At 45.5% G+C, this 20,963-nt stretch overlaps 1 protein-coding gene across 1 annotated transcript in view; it reads left to right on the top strand.

Annotated features, from left to right (window-relative positions):
- SEMA3E (semaphorin 3E) overlaps nt 1-20,963 on the top strand; it is a 133,954-nt gene that overhangs the window by 76,555 nt on the left and 36,436 nt on the right. The window contains exons 13-14 of the mRNA XM_060258235.1: nt 4,339-4,505; nt 18,053-18,120. Of these exons, the coding sequence (XP_060114218.1) occupies nt 4,339-4,505; nt 18,053-18,120 (235 nt within the window). The remainder of the gene's footprint in view (nt 1-4,338; nt 4,506-18,052; nt 18,121-20,963) is intronic.

The following is a 20,963-nucleotide window of genomic DNA, read 5'->3' on the forward strand; positions in this document are numbered from 1 at the left end:
CTGACTGGAGGCTGCCAACCTGAAACTTCCTCCGAGGGATACCTCCTCTCCTGGGTGTGGGTTTAAAGTGAAGACGGAGATTGCAGCGTACAAGACGATGATCCGTATGATATTCTGCGCTGGGCATTACTCGGGTGTGTAAGACATCTCGAAGGTCTCTCTGGCGCACCAGAATGTAGTCGATAAGGTGCCAATGCTTGGACCGTGGGTGCATCCAGGTTGTCTTCAGACTGTTCTTCTGCTGGAAGATAGTGTTGGTGATGGTGAGCTGGTGCTCCATGCAGAATTCTAGCAGGAGGCGCCCGTTGTCATTGCAGTTGCCAATGCCGTGTTTGCCAAGTACTCCTTTCCAGGCTTCCGAGTCTTTACCTACTCTGGCATTGAAGTCGCCAAGGATGATCACCTTGTCCTCTGTAGGGGTCTTCCGTACGAGGTTGCGTAGATCAGCATAGAACTTGTTCTTTTCTGCAGGATCTGCTTGAAGGGTTGGGGCATACACACTGAAGAGTGTTGCATGCTGCTTGTTTTGAAGTGGGAGGCGCATGGACATGATGCAATCTGAGTGACCTGTTGGAAGGTTTTCGAGTTTGGAGGCAATGGAGTTCCTGACCATGAAGCCAACGCCAGAAAGGCGGCTCTCAGCCTTTGACTTACCCGACCAGTAGAGGGTATAGCCAGCACCGTGTTCTTGAAGACTACCTTCCTCAGGGAAACGGACCTCACTGAGAGCTGCTATGTCGATATTCAACCTGAGAAGTTCGTGGGCAACTAGAGCAGAGCGTCGTTCAGGGCGACCACTGCCTACTGTGTCAAGCATGGTTCTGATGTTCCAACACGCAAGCTTTAGTCTTTGCACACTTTGTGAGGCAGGTGCATGCCTTTTCTTTGTTGTTATTTTTCGACCGCAAGTAAGGATGCCCGTTGACCGCGGCTAGCCAACTGGGGTGGGGGAGACGAGCTTTGTTTAGGCCACCTTTTCTAGGCCCCTCTCCGTGTGGAGCAAGCAGTGCTGTCCCTAGATAAGGCTGCTTGGTCGTTCAGGGTGCTGCCGAAAGATGCTTTCGTCTCCGGGTTAGCATCAGGCGACCAATATCCTGAACCGCCTACATGCAGGATCGGGACTGCGGCTTCCAGTGGCACCTTCCACCTGCCGTTTCACCCCTTGCCTATCGCTGCAGGACTTGATGCGTTGTGGGTTGTGTGTGTGGATATGCCCTTCAGGCCTGCGCAGAGGAATTTTTTAGGTGAAGCGCAGTGTGCGCGGTACTGGCTCCACCCTTTCACCTGGGGGTCATCTGCCATGGCCCAGTAAGCCGGGACGCCGGCAGTGAGTCCTCCAGGTGGTAGGTGTTACATTAACGAGCTCTATCTGCCCGGGTTTGATGTTAGAGTTTTCCTTCTCTTAGGCTGACGAAGTTGGTGGGCCCAGCCTGCCCATCCGGTTATACCGCCGGACAATTCGGTCGCACCATGACGTAGCAAACTCTGTGAAAACGGGGGAGACCAGCGAGAAGGTGTTGCTACGGATGCAGTAATGCAGGAGAGGCCATTGCAGTGACCATCTGCCAGGCATAGCCAGACAGTGACCACGCGGCGTTCACTACACCGGGAGAGGAGAGGCTATGTATTGCGCATGCACTTTCCCTGGGGGGGTAGGATTCCCAGAGGGAGCCCACCCCCCACCACCCCTATAGCAGAGTATAGGACTCACAATAATAGGGCTTAAATTATAGGCAGAAAGGTACCAGCTGGATGTTTGGGGGAAAAATATTTCCAGTAAGTGTTTCAAGCAGCCCCATGGTGCAGAGTGGTCAAGCTGCAGTACTGCCGTCTGATCCAAAAAAATAGCTGAGGAAAAATAGTAACAGTACGTTCCTAAGCGAACAAAGCTCCCATTTGGCAACCTTGCAAGGTCAGAGACAGTGAGAATGCCAGCCAATTATCCAGTTAATCAGGGGAGGTTAACATTCCAAAAAAAGAAAAAAAAAACTCTGATTACAGTTGAAAGAGTTAAAATGGAGAAGGTAAAATCCACAGGCTTAAAACAAAAATTTTTAAATTAAAAGAGGCTTATCATAGACTTATCATTACGGAGCTGTTGAGCCACACGTCTGCCGCCCTCCAATGCTCGACCGGAAGCCCACTCTGCGGAAGTATCTACTGCAATCTGATCTCTCTACTCATGACCTGAGTTTGATCCCGGCGAAAGCTGGTTTTCAGGTAGAAGGCTCAAGGTCGACTCAGCCTTCCATCCTTCCGAGGTCAGTAAAATGAGTGCCCAGCTTGCTGGGGGGGAAGTGTCGATGACTGGGGAAGGCAATGGCAAACCAACCCGGTAAAAAAAGTCTGCCGTGAAAACGTCATGATGCGACGTCACCCCAGAGTCGGAAATGACTGGTGCTTGCATAAAGCACCTTTACCTTTTGAAGTGTAGTTCAGCGGCGAAATCAGCTGCCTAGGCAGGTGGTAAGCTTTCTCTCACTACAGTCTTCAAGCAGTGGCTGGACAACTATTTGTCAGGGATGCTCTAGGCTGATCCTGCATTGAGCAGGGGGTTGGACTAGATGGCCTATGTGGCTGCTGACTCTATGGTTCTATATCTTCGTTTGTCCTAATGCCTTGAGGTTTATTGATTGGAGTCACCTCAGTCCATTTAAGAAACTCTTTTGCAAATCAGGGTTGCCAACTCTGGGTTGGGAAATTCCTGGACATTTCAGGGTAGAGCCTGAGGAGGGTGTGGGATTTCCAACCTCCAAGTGGGGCTTAGAGTTCTATTATACAACTGATTTCCAGACTACAAAAGAAGAAGAAGATGAAGATATTGGATTTATATCCTGCCCTCCACTCCGAAGAGTCTCAGAGCGGCTCACAAACTCCTTTCCCTTCCTCCCCCACAACAGACACCCTGTGAGGTGGGTGGGGCTGGAGAGGCCTCTCACAGCAGCTGCCCTTTCAAGGACAACCTCTGCCAGAGCTATGGCTGACCCAAGGCCATGTTAGCAGGTGCAAGTGGAGGAGTGGAGAATCAAACCCGGTTCTCCCAGATAAGAGTCCGCACACTTAACCACTACACCAAACTAGCTTTCCAGGCTCTACAGCTCTACAGGCATCGATTCCCATGGAAGAAATGGTAGCTTCAGAGGGTGGACTCTGGCATCAAATCCCTGCTGAGTGCCTTCCTGTCCCTAAACTCCACCTCCTCCGGAACCACCCCTAAATCCCTAGAGTTGACAAGCCTAGAAGGGTGTAATTGGGGAGAAGAGGGAGCACAGTAGACATGAGATGCCATAGAATCTCCCTAGAATAATAGAAACACAGAGTTGGAAGGGACCTCCAGGGTCATCCAGTTGAACACCCTGTATAATGCAGTAATTCACAAATACCTTCCCATAAGTTCACAGAATCAGTATTGCTTGTCAGATGGCCATCCAGCCTCTGTTTGAAAACCTCCAAGGAAGGAGAACCCACCACCTCCCAAAGAAGCCTGTTCTCCACTGAGGAACTGCTCTGTCAGGAAGTTCTTCCTAATTTTAGCCAAAAACTCTTTAGATTTACCTTTAACCCATTGGTTCTGGTTTGACCTTCTGAGGCAACAGAAAACAACTCCACTCTGTCCTCTATATGACAGCCCTTTAAGTACTTGAAAATGGTGATATCACCTGTCAGTCATTTTTCCAGACTAAACATGCCCAGCTCCTTCAGCCTTTCCTCATAGGGCATGGTCTCCAGACCGCTCATCATCTTTGTTGCCCTCCTCTGGACACATTCCAGCTTATCTATAGCCTTCTTAAATTGTGGTGCCTGAAACTGAACACAATACTCTAGGTGAGGTCTAACCAGAGCAGAGTAAAGCAATATCATCACTTTGCATGATATGGACACTATACTTCTCTTAATACAGCCCAAAATTGCATTTGCCTTTTTAGCCACCGCATCACACTGTTGACTCATGTTCAGCATATGGTCCACTAAGACCCCTAGATACCTTTTGCACATACTGCTGCTAAGACAAGTCTCCCGCATCCTATAACCATGCATTGGATTTTTCCTACCTAAATGCAGAACTTTACATTTATCCCTGTTAAAATTCATTTTATTGATTTTAGCCCAGTTTTCCAGCCTGTCAAGGTCATCCTGTATCCTGACTCTGTCTTCTACTATATTATACACTGTTGAGGTCCCTCCCCTGCCCAGATCTCACACTCCCACAGGCACCAAGCTTAAATCTCAAGTACTTCCCCAAAACAAAGGTGGCAACCATAGTGCTGGTTGACAATGCATAAAGTTGTGCCAGATTCTTTGACTGTTCTGAAGTATTGGTTGGTCCTTTCCTTTCAGCAACAAATTTATGTTGGTTCTGAGTCAGCCGTTGCCCAGCTGAAGTTCCATCAATGCGACATGTATGGAGCAGCTTGTACTGATTGCTGCCTGGCAAGAGATCCTTACTGTGCTTGGGATGGGATTTCTTGTTCCAGATACTACCCGACAGGAACACAGGCGAAGAGGTGAGAGCCACAAATGGCATTCAAAATCACAATGTAATTCCCTAAAATGGGTGCCTCTTCCAAATGGAGATGGTTCTGCTAAGGCCGGATCTGCTGAACTATTTCCCATTTGTGTTTAAGTCTCATGACAAAATGAAATGAATAATATATGTTTAAAGGGGTGAAACGACGTTTTGAAAATATCCGTTGATTCACTTGAAGTGGTATAGGTATAGAAACTCTTTGGTAGTGTTATTTATTTATCATATGGCAGAATTACACACAGGAAGCATAATCATCTCAATGTGGATAATGTAGCCAGGAGATCTTGCTATTGTCTGGCAGCCAAAAAATTCTAGCTCTTTAGCATTATCCAACAACAACAACAACAACATGTTTTATTTATATCCCGCCCTCCCCGCCGGAGCAGGCTCAGTAGAGTAGGCCTGGTTAAGTTGTTTTTTCAAAATGCATAGAATGTAGTTCTTTTTTTCCCACCATCCAGAGTGCACCATGAGGAGGTGAGTTAGAATTACTCTGTGGTGATCTGACTGTAGGAGAAAAAAGATCAGAACGAAACACCTTTCATACATTGGGATCAGCGCAAGCCCCCCACCTACCTTCAAACTTGAACTAAGAAATGCCCCAGTGAATTAAGCACTGGTTGAAGAGATCCCATCATGCCCTGCCCAACTGGCTTTGTGATTTTGTTCTTGTGTCCATGACTTTTCCTCTGCTTCTTCTCTGCCTCTACTGGTGAAAGTGCAGGGTGCTTTCCCCAGAGGTTGAGGCAGTTACTCTGAATTTCTGAGCCAGCAGGTAGGAGCAAGACTAGCAGGACATGGCCAGCCTTCAGCTCTGCCATTTAAGGTGTGAAGGTGAACTTCAAACACATCTGAGCTTTCTTCTGCTTTCAGTTCAATATGCATTCAAAGAGAACATATGAACATATGAAGCTGCCTTATACTGAATCAGACCTTTGGTCCATCAAAGTCAGTATTGTCTTCTCAGGCTGGCAGCGGCTCTCCAGGGTCTCCAGTGGAGGTTTTTCACACCTATTTGCCTGGACCCTTTTAGTTGGAGATGCCGGGGATTGAACCTGGACCTTCTGCTTCCCAAGCAGAGGCTCTACCACTGAGCCACCCTCCCTCCCCTGCTCTCCAGGGTCTCAAGCTGAGGTTTTCCACACCTATTTGCCTGGACCCTTTTTTGGAGATGCCAGGGATTGAACCTGGGACCTTCTGCTTCCCAAGCAGATGCTCTACCACTGAGCCACCATCCCTCCTACATATGAAGCTGCCTTATACTGAATCAGACCCTCGGTCCATCAAAGTCAGTCTTGTCTTCTCAGACTGGCAGCGGCTCTCCAGGGTCTCAAGCTGAGGTTTTACACACCTATTTGCCTGGACCCTTTTTTGGAGATGCCAGGGATTGAACCTGGGACCTTCTGCTTCCCAAGCAGATGCTCTGCCATTGAGTCACCGTCCCTCCCCTGCTCTCCAGGGTCTCAAGCTGAGGTTTTTCACACCTATTTGCCGGGACGCTTTTTTGGAGATGCCAGGGATTGAACCTGGGACCTTCTGCTTCCCAAGCAGATGCTCTACCACTGAGCCACCGTCCCTCCCCTACTGGTTGTGAGTCAATATGGCACACTAGCTAGAGTGCTGGAAGTAGGCATGGGACTCCCAGCTTCAAATCCCACTGAGCTACCAAATGTACTGTGAAATGCCTTGAGGAAAGTTGGCTTTTCTCAGCCTAGCCTACATTACAAGGTTGATATGAAGGGGAAAGTTCACTCTGCTTCTTGGAGAAAGGGCAGATTTCACATGCAGGAAGCACATATATAGCGTCTCCAGCACAAAGAATTTTTGGAGCATTGCCCAAAGAAGGGACCTTTGATAATTGATCTTTTGCATTACTTACTATTGCCCCTGAAGAGAGTTGCTAAGTTTCAATGACAGGATGGCAGGCCTCCTTCTATAGCACATGCACTGTGAGTCCTGAATTCCTTTACAGTCATATGAGCCTACATGAGGCCTTGCTGGATTGATCTATCTCAAGGTCCTTCTGATTTAGCCCTTGATTTCCAACTTTGGTCTGTCAGATGCCCTTTGAAAGCTCACAAGCAAGACACAGCAGAGTAGGCCTGGTTAAGTTGGTTTTTCAAAATGCATAGAATGTAGTTCTTTTCCCCCCACCAATATTTGTTTGTTTCCTTGCTTGCTTGTTTCATTTATACCCCATCTTTCTCCACAATGGGAACCCAAAGCAGTTTACATCATTCTCCTGTCCTTCATTTTAACTTCACAATAACCCTGTGAGGTAGGTTAAGCTAAAAGTATGTGACTTGGCCAAAGGTTACTCAGGAAGTGTCCATGACAAAATGGAAATTTGAGCCTTTGGGGAGATTTGGGGAGGGATGGTGGCTCAGTGGTAGAGCATCTGCTTGGGAAGCAGAAGGTCCCAGGTTCAATCCCTGGCATCTCCAAAAAAGGGTCCAGGCAAATAGGTGTGAAAACCCTCAGCTTGAGACCCTGGAGAGCCGCTGCCAGTCTGAGTAGACAATACTGACTTTGATGAACCAAGGGTCTGATTCAGTATAAGGCAGCTTCATATGTTCATGAGCCTGGGTCTCCTAGATCCTAACCACTACACCAAACTGGCTGTCTTTCCAACTCTTTAGAAAGATCTAGAAGCAGGCTGTTATTAAACTAGCAAAATGTGTCTTCCATATAATCACGATAGGGTCTAGAAATTGGCACTGAAATGTTATCAGTAAAGCCTGCCCTTTTTCTGCTGACTAGTCATAATCAGAACATTTGTAGACGATGGTGCAGGTTAGATTCCAAGTTTGGATTTTTGAACAATTAAAAGTTTTATGCAGAGGCAGGGGTGAGGATGGATGAATAGGGCAGTTAGATGCACTTTTCATACATGCCTAAAGGAAAGGAAAAATTGATCCAAGGCCATATTGAAAGGTAATAAACTAGGAATGAATGGATTCCATCCATCTGACATTCCATCTGTCAGACAGATATAATGCCTTAGATTAATCCTGCCTGCTGCCATTTGTTCAGAAATAATTCAGTTGAGGAAAGCCCGTTTGGTTGAAATGTCAGAATAGGACTGGGGAGACCTGGGTTCTGCAGTGATGTTCACTTGCACCAGAATTGCCCCTCAGTCCCTATCATCTACTTCAGGGGTCTCCAACCCCCAGGTCACGGCCCACTACCAGGCTACCTGTTAGGAACTGGGCTGCCACTCCTTGCCCTCCAGGAAACGATTTGATCAGACTTTGGGTACAATTAGACAGGAGTTTTGCCCCACCATAGCCACCCCCCTTCCAGATTTTACAGGCATGTGCACATCTGCCCCCCCTGATCCCCTCCCTCCCCCCGCAAGCCACACACATCCCTATCTCATCTTCTGATGCCTCAACGCTGTGTTAAATAGCTGCCGGTACTTCCCAGAGGCAAATCACTGAAGTGCTTCCACGGCAAATTTCCAGGCTGTCTGAAAGGCTGGGGCATGCCATGCACACGCTGCATACATGGAGGAGCAGTCTGAACACTCCTCTAAGCATGCGTGCAGCCCATGAATATGTCAGGTGCAGTCTGATTGCCGCAGTGCATCTCTTTCTGGGGCAGCTTTTGTAAAGCCGAGAGAAAGCTGCGGCAAATTTGAAGAGTGATCCCACCCTTTGTTTTAGCACAATGTTATGTTTAACTGTGGGCGTGCTGTGCATTTTGAAAACTGTTCTGTACTTGAGGTCACATTCCCTGAACGTTATTGAGACAAATCCTCCCAACAGAATACCTTCAGGTTATTCATGTTCCTAAAGCAAATAGAAATTGGCACTCAAGAAGATGAAGAAGATATTGGATTTATATCCTGCCCTACACTTTGAAGAGTCTCAGAGCGGCTCACAATCTCCTTTCCCTACCCCCCCCCCCACAACAGACACCCTGTGAGGTAGATGAAGGGGAGCACCACAGCCACGACCCCTCTAGGGGAGGAATTTATTGTCGTAGATGAGCTGAGTGAAACATCATGAGATGACGAGCTGGCGGGAAACGGGGACGACCTGCACTGAGAGGTGCTGAGCAGCAGGTTGCAGAATTAATGGCACCACTGAGGGTCAGAATAACTGGAACTTTATTTTTCATCCCTTTGACTTTACTAAATCATAAGCTAAAGAGATTCATTCACGCCCGAGCTCTGCTCGACTTTGGATATACTAGAGACATAATCACACCCAAGTTAGTGGAAGCTCTGGGGCTCCCTAAGAGTCCATTACCTCACCCCATACAGTTTGAGCAAATGGATGGAACTATAGTGAGAGGGGAGCTCTGCACCGAGCAAACCCAATAAGTACCTGTGGAAACAGAAGACCATTGGGATACTGAAATATTTGTGATAGCTCCCTCCTCGTTCTTTGACATTGTACTAGGGGTGGGATGGCTAGCCAAACCCGAACCCGACATAAAGTGGGGAGGCCAGATCATAGACTTTAAAGACAAAAGATGTGAACACCACCACTGGAATGGGGACTGGGGTCCAGAAGCACTCCCTAGAAATGAGAAACTATGTTTAACCATGGAAGAAGTAAAATCAATCCCTAAGGAATACAGAGATTTAAAACCAGTGTTTAGTGAAGAGGAAGCCAATGAACTTCCCCCCCCATAGAAATACTGACTGTTTCATTGAATTAACCCCGGGACAGGAACTCCTGAAAGCTAAACTGTACTTGATGGGGTGGGCTGAAAAAGCTGAATTGCGAAAATTTTTAAATAAAAATTTAAAAAGAAATTTCATAAGACCCGCTACCGCACCCCACGCCATCCTCGTACTGTTTTGGAAAAAGAAGGATGGGGGGCTTCTGCTTTGCATGGATTTTAGGGGGATTAATGCAATTTCTACTTCCAACACGTACCCCATAGTATTGATAAAGAACTTACTCAGCACCGTATCGGAAGGGAAAATTTTCACAAAGTTACACTTACGAGATGCCTACTTCCGAGTGCGCATAAAAGAGGGAGATGAATGGAAGATAGCGTTTAACATGCCTATGGGGCAATTTGAATATCTAGTCATGTCTTTTGGGTTTCAAGGAGCCCCTGGAGTTTTCATGAATGTTATAAATGAAGTTCTGCGCAAGTACCTGTAAAAGGGGTCGTAGTGTACCTGGATGATATAATTATTTATTCTCAAGATGCGCAATCCCATCTGAAATTAGTCAGAGAAGTTCTGAAAACCCTCTATGAAAATCAACTGTATGCCAAATTGTCCAAGTGTGAGTTCCGTAAAACAGAATTGGACTACTTAGGATACCGAGTGTCTGGGAGGAGGCTAGCCATGGATCCGGCTAAAATCCAAGCCGTGATAGATTGGGAACCCCCGAGAATACGTAGACAGCTCCAATCTTTCATCGGATTTGCGAACTTTATCGTAATTTTATACAGGGGTTCGCACACACTATGCTCCCCTTAACGGATCTCCTGAAAACAAAAGGGAAGGGCCCAGAGGCAAAACGGCCAGGAGCTAAGTTAGAATGGATGGCCAGATGCCAAGAGGCGTTCAATAAATTGAAAAAACTATTCACTAGCAAACCTATTTTAATTCACCCCAACAAGTTTAAACCTTTTGTGGTACAATGTGACGCCAGCGACGTCGCTGTGGGGGCAATTCTGATGCAACCTGATGAGGAGGGGGCATTAAAACCCTGTGCATACATATCCAAGAAATTCACTCATGAACAGAGAAATTGGTCGGTATGGGACAAAGAGGCTTTCGTAGTAAGCTTCACTTTAAAAACATGGAGATCATGGTTAGAGGGGGCGAGGGTCCCATTTGAAATTTGGACAGATCAAAAAATCTGGAAGCCCTCATGGGACGAAGGAAGTTAACAGTGAAACAAATCCAGTGGGTGGGCTTCTTTGCTAAATTTGACTTTACCCTAAAACACATTCCCGGCTCCAAAAACTTTTTGGCTGGTGCACTATCTAGACTCCCTCAAGGTATCTAGACTCCCTCAACATAACAGTCAGAGGGAGGAAGTGATCGACTCCATCATCCCACCAAGCCAATTAGGAGGGGCAGTAATCACCCACTCTAAGGCCAAGTCCAAAAAAACTTGAAAAAAAATGGGGGAGAGAAAGATTAATCAATGAAGTTGAAAAAGAGTGAGAAGCCAAACCAGAGGGAGTAAAGAAAGGCGAAGGGGGCTTCTGGTACAAGGACGGTAAATTATATGTGCCAGAAAGCCTTCGCAAAGAAGTGCTACAGTTTTGTCACAACAACAAACTTTCGGGGCACTTTGGATATGTTAAAACACTGCATTTAGTGAACCTGCAATTTTGGTGGCCGTTCATGAAGAGGGGCATCTCCAACTATGTTGCCTCTTGTCCGATATGCATAATAGCGAAATGAAGGGGAGGATTATTATAACCTTTGGAGACAGCTACCAGACCATGGTCAGTTGTCTCGATGGATTTTATTGTGGAGTTACCAGTGTTGCAAGGGAAAACTGTAATTTTAGTGATAGTAGACACTTTTTCAAAACAAGCTCATTTCATCCCTTGCACTCAAATTCCTACTGCTAAAAAAATTAGCACAATTATTTTTCCAACATGTGGTTAAACTACACTCATTCCCGGACAAGGTAATTAGTGACCGAGGTTCTCAGTTCGTTTCCAACTTCTGGCGGGAGTTTTGTAAGCTAACTGGAATTGAACAGGGATTGAGCTCAGCCTACCATCCTCAAACGGACGGTCAGACGGAGAGAGTAAATGCCTTATTAGAACAATACTTAAGGTGCTTTGTGAACTATCAACAATCAAACTGGATAGAGCTCCTGCCGTTTGCAGAATATGGATATAATAACAGTGTGCATAGCTCTATAAAGACTTCTCCATTCTTGGTGGTGAATGGTTATGAAGGGAAACCTTTCCCACTACTACCGGGGGGAGTAATACCCGAGGTACCTTCATCTTTTGAACAATGGTGGGGAAAATTGGGAAAAGTTTGGAAAGTTATTCAAGACAATCTGGAAGTAGCCAAAGAAACATACAAGAAACATTATGATAAAAGCCATGTTCCTGTTTGGGACTTTAAAGTAGGAGAGACTGTATTCTTGTCTACCAAAAACCTACCATTACCACAACCATCTAAGAAATGTGCATATAAATTCTTAGGACCATGGCACTGTACATAGCAAGGATTCTTCATCAGCCAGAAGTCCTTCCAGACTGCGGAGGTGAATGGATGACCCTGCTGACCAGCAGCTTGGGTCTCCAATGGAACCACCGCCTGTGAGGGGCTTGGGGTAGACACAGCGTGTCTTGGGGTGGCAAGAGAAGATTGCCACCTGGGAGAAGGGCATTGAGATGGCAGCACCTTGTGCATCTCCATCTCTTCCCCCTCCATCCCCTGTAGCCTCCCCTCCTGACCATCCCCAGAATAGGTACAATGTGATGCAGGTATATCTGTAACATGGGGAGAAGTGCCCCCCCACCCCCACCATGTCCTGGGGAGCTGCTGTTTGCTCTGTTTAGGAAACTTGTGTGAAAAACAACAACTCTGCTGTTGCCCAGAGGAACTGAAGAAGTGGGCTAGTCATCCTTAGCCAGTTTCCTCTCCAGCTCCTCCACCACACTCTGCATCCTCCTTGGGCCACAAGGCCCTCTAAACTGTAGAGTCTTGTGAGCAAAAATTCTACTTTGTTTGCTACTGGCATTAAAGTTGTGAGCTACTGCATAAATTCGTCATCCTTCCTGAGCTAAGACAAAAATATGTGAGCTGGAGGCTAAAAATCTGTGAACTAGCTCATGCTAACTCAGCTTAGAGGAAACACTGCCTTGGGCTGATGTCTTTGGACAGAAAACTGTCCCCAAAGCTCAGATCCAAAGATGACTGCTCTTGTTGCTCCTCCTTCCACTGCTGAGGTCAAGAAACATCAGCTGGAGAAGGCCTGAGCAGTAGATCCCTGCCCAGTGCCAGTGCCTATGGGCACCTCTCCTGGAGCGGCTCCAGCAGCAGCCTTGATGAAGAAGAAGAAACTGGATTTATATCCCGCCCTCCACTCTGAAGAGTCACAGAGCGGCTCACAATCTCCTTTACCTTCCTCCCCCACAACAGACACTCTGTGAGGTGGGTGGGGCTGGAGAGGGCTCTCACAGCAGCTGCCCTTTCAAGGACAACCTCTGCCAGAGCTATGGTTGACCCAAGGCCATTCCAGCAGGTGCAAGTGGAGGAGTGGGGAATCAAACCTGGTTTTCCCAGATAAGAGTCCGCACACTTAACCACTACACCAAACTGGCTCTCCAAGGTGGGGCTTCATCGTGATACTGTGGTCAGAGTTTGGAGTGGTGAAAGGTGACTGTGAAGCAGTCCTGTGTACAGGTGGAGGGAAAACTGCAGTCTTCCCCCTCCTCTCAACCCCCCTAGTCTTCTCCCTTGCCTTGCCCCCAGGGCCCTTCTGCATCTGCTTCACTCATGTCACTTTTTGGCCAAACTTTACCTTGTCTGAAAGTTGGGGTTTAAACACTTGTAACTCACTATGCTGAACCCTGAATCAAAGAAAGTCTAATTTCTTTTTAAAAACCTTCCCACCAAAAATCTGGTTTTTATAGGTCCCTAACCTGTTCATTTGGGAAGAGGAGTTGAGTGGTCTGGTTAAAGAAACTAAGGGTGATAACAGATGGGCAGTTTGAGGCAGATGGGAGGCATTCCAAATCTGGCCGGCTCAAAAGAGCTCCCCTGAAGCCTCCACATGCTCCTTGGCGAGGCAGCCCCATCCCGTCTGCAAGGCGACTTGGTGCGTTCAGATGGGGAGGTGCCTCAGAAGCCGGATTGTTCTTTTTCTCCCCCAAAGAGTCAAGCGCTTGTGCGCTCAAGCGCTCTGGCAAGATTTTACAAAAAAAAGAAAAGAAAAGCCAGAAACGGCTTGGGGTGGGTTGGCAGTTTCATGCCACCAAGGCGACTCACTTGTGCCCTTCTGCTTCCAAATGCTAAGGAGGCAACTGGCGTGCAGCTCAAATATTGCTACCACTTCAACAGTGGTAGCTTTTTGAGCTGCTCTGAGGTTGCGGGAGGATGGGGTGAGTATGGGATGGAGACAGGCGGCAGATGTTTGTGTGTGGAAGGATTTTGGGGTTGATTCCAGAGCCGTCTCTGAGCCGGCCCAAAGTGCTGGTCTGTAATCACTCTAAGTGATCCTGCCTCTTCCTGGCTATAGTTTTAAAAGCCTACCTTGAGATGAAGGCAAACCTTTTTAGAAGCACTGCTGTGATCTTTGTAAAACTTCTCCTGACTAGAGTATGGGACAAACCAGATTTCTCTTGCAAACTAGAAATCAGTGTCCCCTATGACTAGAGGAAAGCTGTTGTTTGCCCTATTGAATGTAAAAATGCACTGTCCTTCAGTGGCTGAAGGTCAAATGCACAAACACCCTAGTCTCTTTTAAATGGAACATGTGCTGACCTAGTTATATTGCTTTTTAGAGAAACCTACAGTCTTTTGAAAGTGTCCCCTATCTGGCCTAGTCAGTTGAGAAGAAACTGAAGCCCTAAACTGGATTACTTAGACTTGTTTAAAAGAAGAACACAATTCCTAAAAACAACCTTATTAGCCGGGCAACCTATGTACTGGCCCTAGTCAAACAAAAAACACCCTAAGATGCCACAAATCTCTAATGAAACACAGTAAAAGAGAACCAAGGTAACATAGGAGCAGAACAAGACCACTGACCTTTACCTAATGAATCACACAATCACTTCACACTAACCCAGAACACTGCCACAGTTCTCTTCTCTCACCCCAGCCAACAAGCCAAAGGAAATTCAGGAGGCGGGAATAATAATAAGGTACAACAACACTAAACAACTGAGAAACAGATTAGAGCAGCAACCTAGGCCAGCAGCAACACTCCACTCCCAAAAAATAACTCCAAAAGCAACTAAACCTGAACCTGATCCAAAAATGCAACAAACACAACTCAGGCAACTGAAGAAAGCCCAGCATAACACAACAAGACCATAACAGTCTCCCCCAGGAAAAGAGGGCAGAACCAAAACTGCACAGTCAAAAGCTACCCACCCCACATCCACCACCAACTCTCTCCCAAGCCACAATCAGAAAGAAGGAAGGGACTTTAAAAAACCAAACTGAGGTCCAAGACCAAAAACTCACAAAGTGCAGAAAACAAAAAAAACCAAAAATCCAACAGCACTATCCAGAACACAGCAACTGCCCACCCACCCACCCAAAACAGTGGAGTCCTTACAAATATCTATCACAAACAATCTAATGTGCAATGCAACAACATAACTTGTGATCAGTGTTCCCTCTAAGCTGAGTTCGTGTGAGCTAACTCACAGTTTTTTAGCCTCTGGCTCACAGAATTTTGTCTGAGCTCAGGAAGGATGGCAGCAGAGCAAGCTAATTTATGCAGCAGCTCACAACTTTAATGCCAGTAGCTCACAAATTCGAATTTTTGCTCACGAGACTCCACAGCTTAGAGGGAATATTGCTTGTGATCAACAACAGTGAACAAAACACCCAGCCCCCTCCCAGCAAAAAAGGAAAAATCCACAACATAATATCCTAAATACTACTATTAAAATACTTTAAAAACAATCTTTTAAAACTTAGGCCAACCCCCACCCCAACAGAACCCTAACCCACCCCAAGGAAGCTGCCCACCCAAAACAGGAAAAGTAAAGGAACACTTTCTTTTTAAAAGTCCCGGTGGGGTGTTTAAAAGAGGGGGGGGGGACCCGGAGCTCCCTTTGCCATCTCCCTACCTGGCAGGGAGACGGCAAAGGCAGGCGATCTCCTCCCCCCCATCTTTTAAACATCCCATCGGGTGATGTCTCTTTTTATTATACTGCCCAGATTCGCCATAGCTGTCCTCCAAAGGAGCAAACGTCTTTTTAATTTCATGGAATTTCATTCCATTAGCAGAATGCAAGTAAACAATGCTGCTTCTTAGCTGGGCAGTTTGCAGATGCGTGGCTTTGACGGGCTGCTGGAGACCCCTCTCCACCTCCACCTCCCTCCCTCCCTGATCCCAAGGAGACTTTGGAAGGGGTGGGGAAAGGCAGGAAACGGGGAACGGAGGTGAGTTAAACCTCCTTTCCCGCCAGTGTACCGATTTCAGTGGTATTTGGGGCAACTGTATTTGGCTCCTGAATAACAGCAGGAAGCCTGATTTGGCTGTATCATTTATTTCAGGGGTGTCAAACTCATGAGGGCTGGATCTGATATAAATGAGACCTTGTCGAGCCAGGCCATGTCGGGACAGACCATGTGTGTACCTATTTAAGATTTAGGTAGCAGAGATATAGCAGAGAGGGGAGGGATGGTGGCTCAGTGGTAGAGCATCTGCTTGGGAAGCAGAAGGTCCCAGGTTCAATCCCCGGCATCTTCAACTAAAAAAGGGTCCAGGCAAGTAGGTGTGAAAAACCTCAGCTTGAGAACCTGGAGAGCCGCTGCCAGTCTGAGTAGACAATACTGACTTTGATGGACCGAGAGTCTGATTCAGTATAAGGCAGCTTCATATGTTCATATGAACTTTATAAAGGACACAAATACAATTAAAGCTTTTTTTTAAAAAACACCTTAAAATAAAACATGCTTAAAACATTAGCACTCGTTGGTCTTATAGGTGCTTTCCAGGAAACTGGGCAAAGGAAGCTCTGGCTCTTTCCTTCCTTCCCCAGGAGACCAAGAGGGGAGGAGCCTCAGCCAATAGAAGGAAGGGAGGCTTGGCTCAGTAGCTCTGCTGTGCAATTGAGAGAGCTTGGCAAAGCAAGCTCTCCCTCCCCTCTTCCTCCTCAAGGGAGGAACATCAGCCAATGGAGAAAATAGAGGTTTTGCTCTGTAGCTCCTGTGCAATGGAGCAAGCCTTGCAAAGCAAGCTGTTATGCAGAAGGAAGCAAGAGAGAAGGAGAAGGAAGCAGATGACAGTCAGTTACTTGGGGGCCTGATAGGAGCCCTTCTGGGACCTGATTTAGTCCCTGGGCTGCATGTTTGACACCCCTGGTTTATTTGGTTCAGCCAAACCAAATGCATTCCCCTACTGTACAGTTGAAGACTGCAGGAGGGAAATTTAGGAAACAGCCCTGCATTTCATAATATTGAAAGGAAGAAGCCTGAAAAATCCCAAAGTAGCCATTTCCCCCAACAGGTTCTTTTAGACTTAATATGCATTCCTCCACATGTCATGATATAATCTTGTCATCAGTTCCACCTAGGAGTGTGCTGATTCTGAAGCTTGCTTCTGATTGGCAAAATACCACTTCCTACAGAGGTAACCATGCCAAGCCTTTTTCTTCGGCATGATCAGGTTCCAAAGCTGGCACCAAAGGAAGGTTGCCAGGTCCCCATGACCACTGGCAGGGGATGGGGAGGTGGAGTTGCCAGACCCAGGCTTGGAAACTCCTGGAAATTTGGGGGTGGAGCCTGGGGAGGACAGGGACTTTGCTGGTGTACAATGCAAAGGAGTCCACCCTCCTAAGTATCCATTTTTCCCAGGGGAACTGATGTTCGTCATGGAAATGCAGCTGAGCAGTGCTTTGGGCAGCAATATATTGGTAATTTTCATGCTTTAATCATATAGATATGTGATTATATACATCCAGGGGATGTGCTGTCCCACCTGCAGGCTAGCATCCTTACCAGAGGTGTGGGATTAACGCTAATTAAGTTGACATAAACATGATTTTCTTGAGAAAAGAGTAATAGTTCAGTAGCACTTCTTAAAGTAGTCCTTAAAGACTAAGAAATCATGATCTTCTTAAGTTTCTGACTGGAAACTCACATTTAAAAGTGTTTACTTAAGCTGTGGGTATCCCCCCCACCCCCCCACCCCCATCTTTGACACAGCTGGTGCCTCTTAAACCAGAATGTTTATCAAGAGAAAAGGTGTTCAGACAAACACAACATGAACAAAGAACAACAGACAAATCAATGCGCGAGAAATTGGCAGAAGGAGAAATTGGCCCAGCAATTATTTACCGTATTTGCTGGCGTATAAGATGACTTTTTTGCCCTGAAAAACATGCCTCCAAGTGGGGGGGGTCGTCTTATATGCCCAGTCGTCTTATACGCCAGCAAATACGGTATCTGTACACTCTGGGCCAGCCATGTTCTCCATTTTTTCAGTTTCAAATGGTGTATCCAAGCTCGTCAGCAAATTCAGAACATGGATGAGAAAAGCTTTAGGATATTGCGAATTAGCAACGGAGGTCAGCTGTTCTTCATTACTGCCTTGGATACCGAACATAGATTTCATCAGAACAAAGGCTGAGTCCAGTGGTGCCTTTAAGACCAACAAAGTCTTAAAGGTGCCACTGGACTCTTGGCTTTGCTCTGTAGCTTCAGACTAACATGGCTACCCGTCTGGGTAGATTTTATCAGGCCCTGCTAAGAAGTTTTTGCCATTTTCCATCCAGACACCAATTAGGGCAGAGAAACTATTTTACTTGACGCATTAAGGAAGGCTTCTAAAGTTAGCTAACAGCAAACACGAGAACCTCTTCTCAAATTCTTTTTTCCCCCTCCTCTAGACGTTTCCGCAGACAAGATGTCCGTCATGGAAATGCAGCTGAGCAGTGCTTTGGGCAGCAATATATTGGTAATTTTCATGCTTTAATCATATATATATATATGATTATATATATACATGTATATATGTATGTATATATATATGTGTATATATGTATGTATGTATAATTCATAACACTCTCCATGCCTTAGACGGTGTTATTAATACTTCATATTTGATATTTAGTGTTATATGGCTTGATTATACACAGCATTTTGTTTTGAATTTCCTCTGTGGTAGGCCTAGTCCTCTGGGATCGTTTACCAGAATTAATGCTGAGAGTTCCTTCGTTTAGAGTTTGGGGAGGGCCGGTAGTTGTGTGAGTTTGTGCGTTAGCACCTTGAAGTCCAACAAAATATGTATCAGATGGTATCTGATGAAGTGAGCTTTGACCCATGAAAGCTGGGAAATGTTGATCTTTAAGGTGCTACTTAACTTTGTTCTGCATTTATTAAAACAGTTCTGTATCTTGATGTGGGGCAAGATAATCCCCCCCCCCACCCCAAGATTGGGCTGTGTGCTTTTAGTCTGTGCACTGTAGTTATTCTGTTAGTGGACGTTGTGTTTTGTGTCCTTGCAATACGTTGTACTTGTTAGCTGCTTTGAATCTATGGAAATAAGGCACAATATAAATATTTTGGACAAAGCAAATAAATAAATAAATAGAAATCTGAAGAGTTAAGTCACTGCTTAAGCATACGTTTCCATCATTACACAAGACTGTGTGATATTTTTTGTTCAGCATACCAAGAAAGAGTGCTTAGTTTGTGAAAAGAAGGCAGCGTCTCAAACACAGAGGCTATGGCTTGGGTACATGTGTCCTTTGGAGAAGTTTCTCAAAGTTACACAGCTAAGAAAGGAAAAGTAGTGTTGTCCCAGGTGATCTCATAGCACTTATGTGCATACCCCCCCCCCCACACACACATTCACTAGCCCTTTTGTATCCTTCTAACCTGATGCAGATATAAATGTTCCCAGATCAAGGGCAGTAGCCAGCCTCTGGTTTTGTTACCTGTATGATTCTGATGCTTTGCATGCATAGCCCTTCCATCTATGGGAGAGCTGTCCATCTACTGACAGCTCTCTCAATCTTATAACTAAAGAGTAGTTACGCTGTCGTCAGCTCTGCTGCTATCCTCAATAAAAGACACTCTCCAAGTATCTGGAGAAGATCTTTATTTGATGGACAGAACCCAGACACTTCCAAGGAAATGTCAGAACTAAAGATGGTTCCAGGTGTAACAGGTTATGTACCTTATCTGTGTCAAGCATTGTATACTCATTTTATATTATAGAAGCTGGATTTCAGAATTGTTACTTTTATAGTATAGAATCTAGATTGTAGAATTGTTACTAACCCAGAATTAAATATGGGCACATCAAAGCAGCAGCCCCCACCTTTCTTCTTTCGCTTTTACTAACAGATGCAGGAATGTCCCCTTTGAAGATAAGACCTCCTGGGAATTGTTCTCAGGCTCAGCCAGGCCTGGATCCAGGATGTGCTAGTCGCAATATAGATAAGGAGCCCAGCGTGTGAATTTCACACGTGAATGTAGAATTGTTTTTAGAACCTTTGATGTGCCATTTTAAAGCATGTATTCTAGTGTTACAAAGTATCAGTTCCAATCTTCAGCTCAAATGAGCCACATGGATTATCAGTAAACCTAACTTTGTTTCAAAATCCAAGGACTGGTTATTTTGAAATCCCATGCTTGACAATCGGTGAGTGTTCCTGCCAGAATTTGAGTTAATAAAAGTGTCCCTTTGCAAAGACAGTTGGTTCTCACAGACAAGCAGAAACAAATGGATTACATTCTCCACAAGATAGTAACAACCTTGAAAGCCAGTCTGAGCTGGCTGTTATGTGGGGCACATTCTTACTTTGGATACACAGTAGATGAAACACCGAAGCAAGCTAGCAAACAAACAACAAACTCTGAATGTAATACTAGAAATACAACAATACTAGAATGTAATACTAGAAATACATGGCAAGGGATCTTGACCCCAGGGACCCCAGGCTTGTTAGGCTATTTAGCATAAAATGTATGAATAAGTGCAGGGGCTCTCACGAAACAGTCTTGGACCCATTCATTGTGTGAACAGGGGAAATGCAACCATTTAATGAAGTAGTACAGTTTGCCGCTCTTCAATTTGGTGTCCAGGATTTCCTCCACTTTCTGTGTTTTAACAATTTATTAATAACATATGGTTACAATAATTAATTGTCTCTTTTCTATGCTAACCCATATGATATTTCAACCCCCCCTCCCTCCAATATTTGACTTCCCCAAAGTTATAAATTTAAATTCAATTACAAAGGTACCGCTAACCAATCAAAGTTCAATATTTTTCTTCTCTCATTAATACTAAAAAATTGTCCAATGACTTTTTATATTCCATTCTTTCTCCATATATCCTTTAAATTTCTTCCACTCCTTTTTGAATATATCTAAATCGTAGTCTCTTAAAGTTTTAGTTAATTTGTCCATCTCACTCCACGATAAAACTTTCACAATCCGGTCCCATTTCTCTGGTATTTTTCCCTGCTTCCACAGCTGCGCATACAATGTCCTAGCAGCTGAGAGCAGGTACCAAATTAAAGTCCTGTCTTCCTTTGGAATTTTTTCTAATTGTAATCCAAGCAAAAAAGTCTCTGCAGTTTTCTTAAAGTCATAACCCAAAATTTTGGAGATTTCTTGTTGTATCATCTTCCACAATTCTTTCGCTTTTTCACAAGTCCATCACATGTGAAAGAAAGAACCTTCATGTTTTCTGCATTTCCAACATCTATCCGACATCTTCTTACCCATCCTAGCCAGCTTTTTCGGAGTCATAAGGATTTCCTCCACTTTCTGGCGGCTCTGGTCTCC

Source organism: Heteronotia binoei, chromosome 17, assembly GCF_032191835.1.
Source record: "Heteronotia binoei isolate CCM8104 ecotype False Entrance Well chromosome 17, APGP_CSIRO_Hbin_v1, whole genome shotgun sequence".
NCBI lineage: Eukaryota > Metazoa > Chordata > Lepidosauria > Squamata > Gekkonidae > Heteronotia > Heteronotia binoei.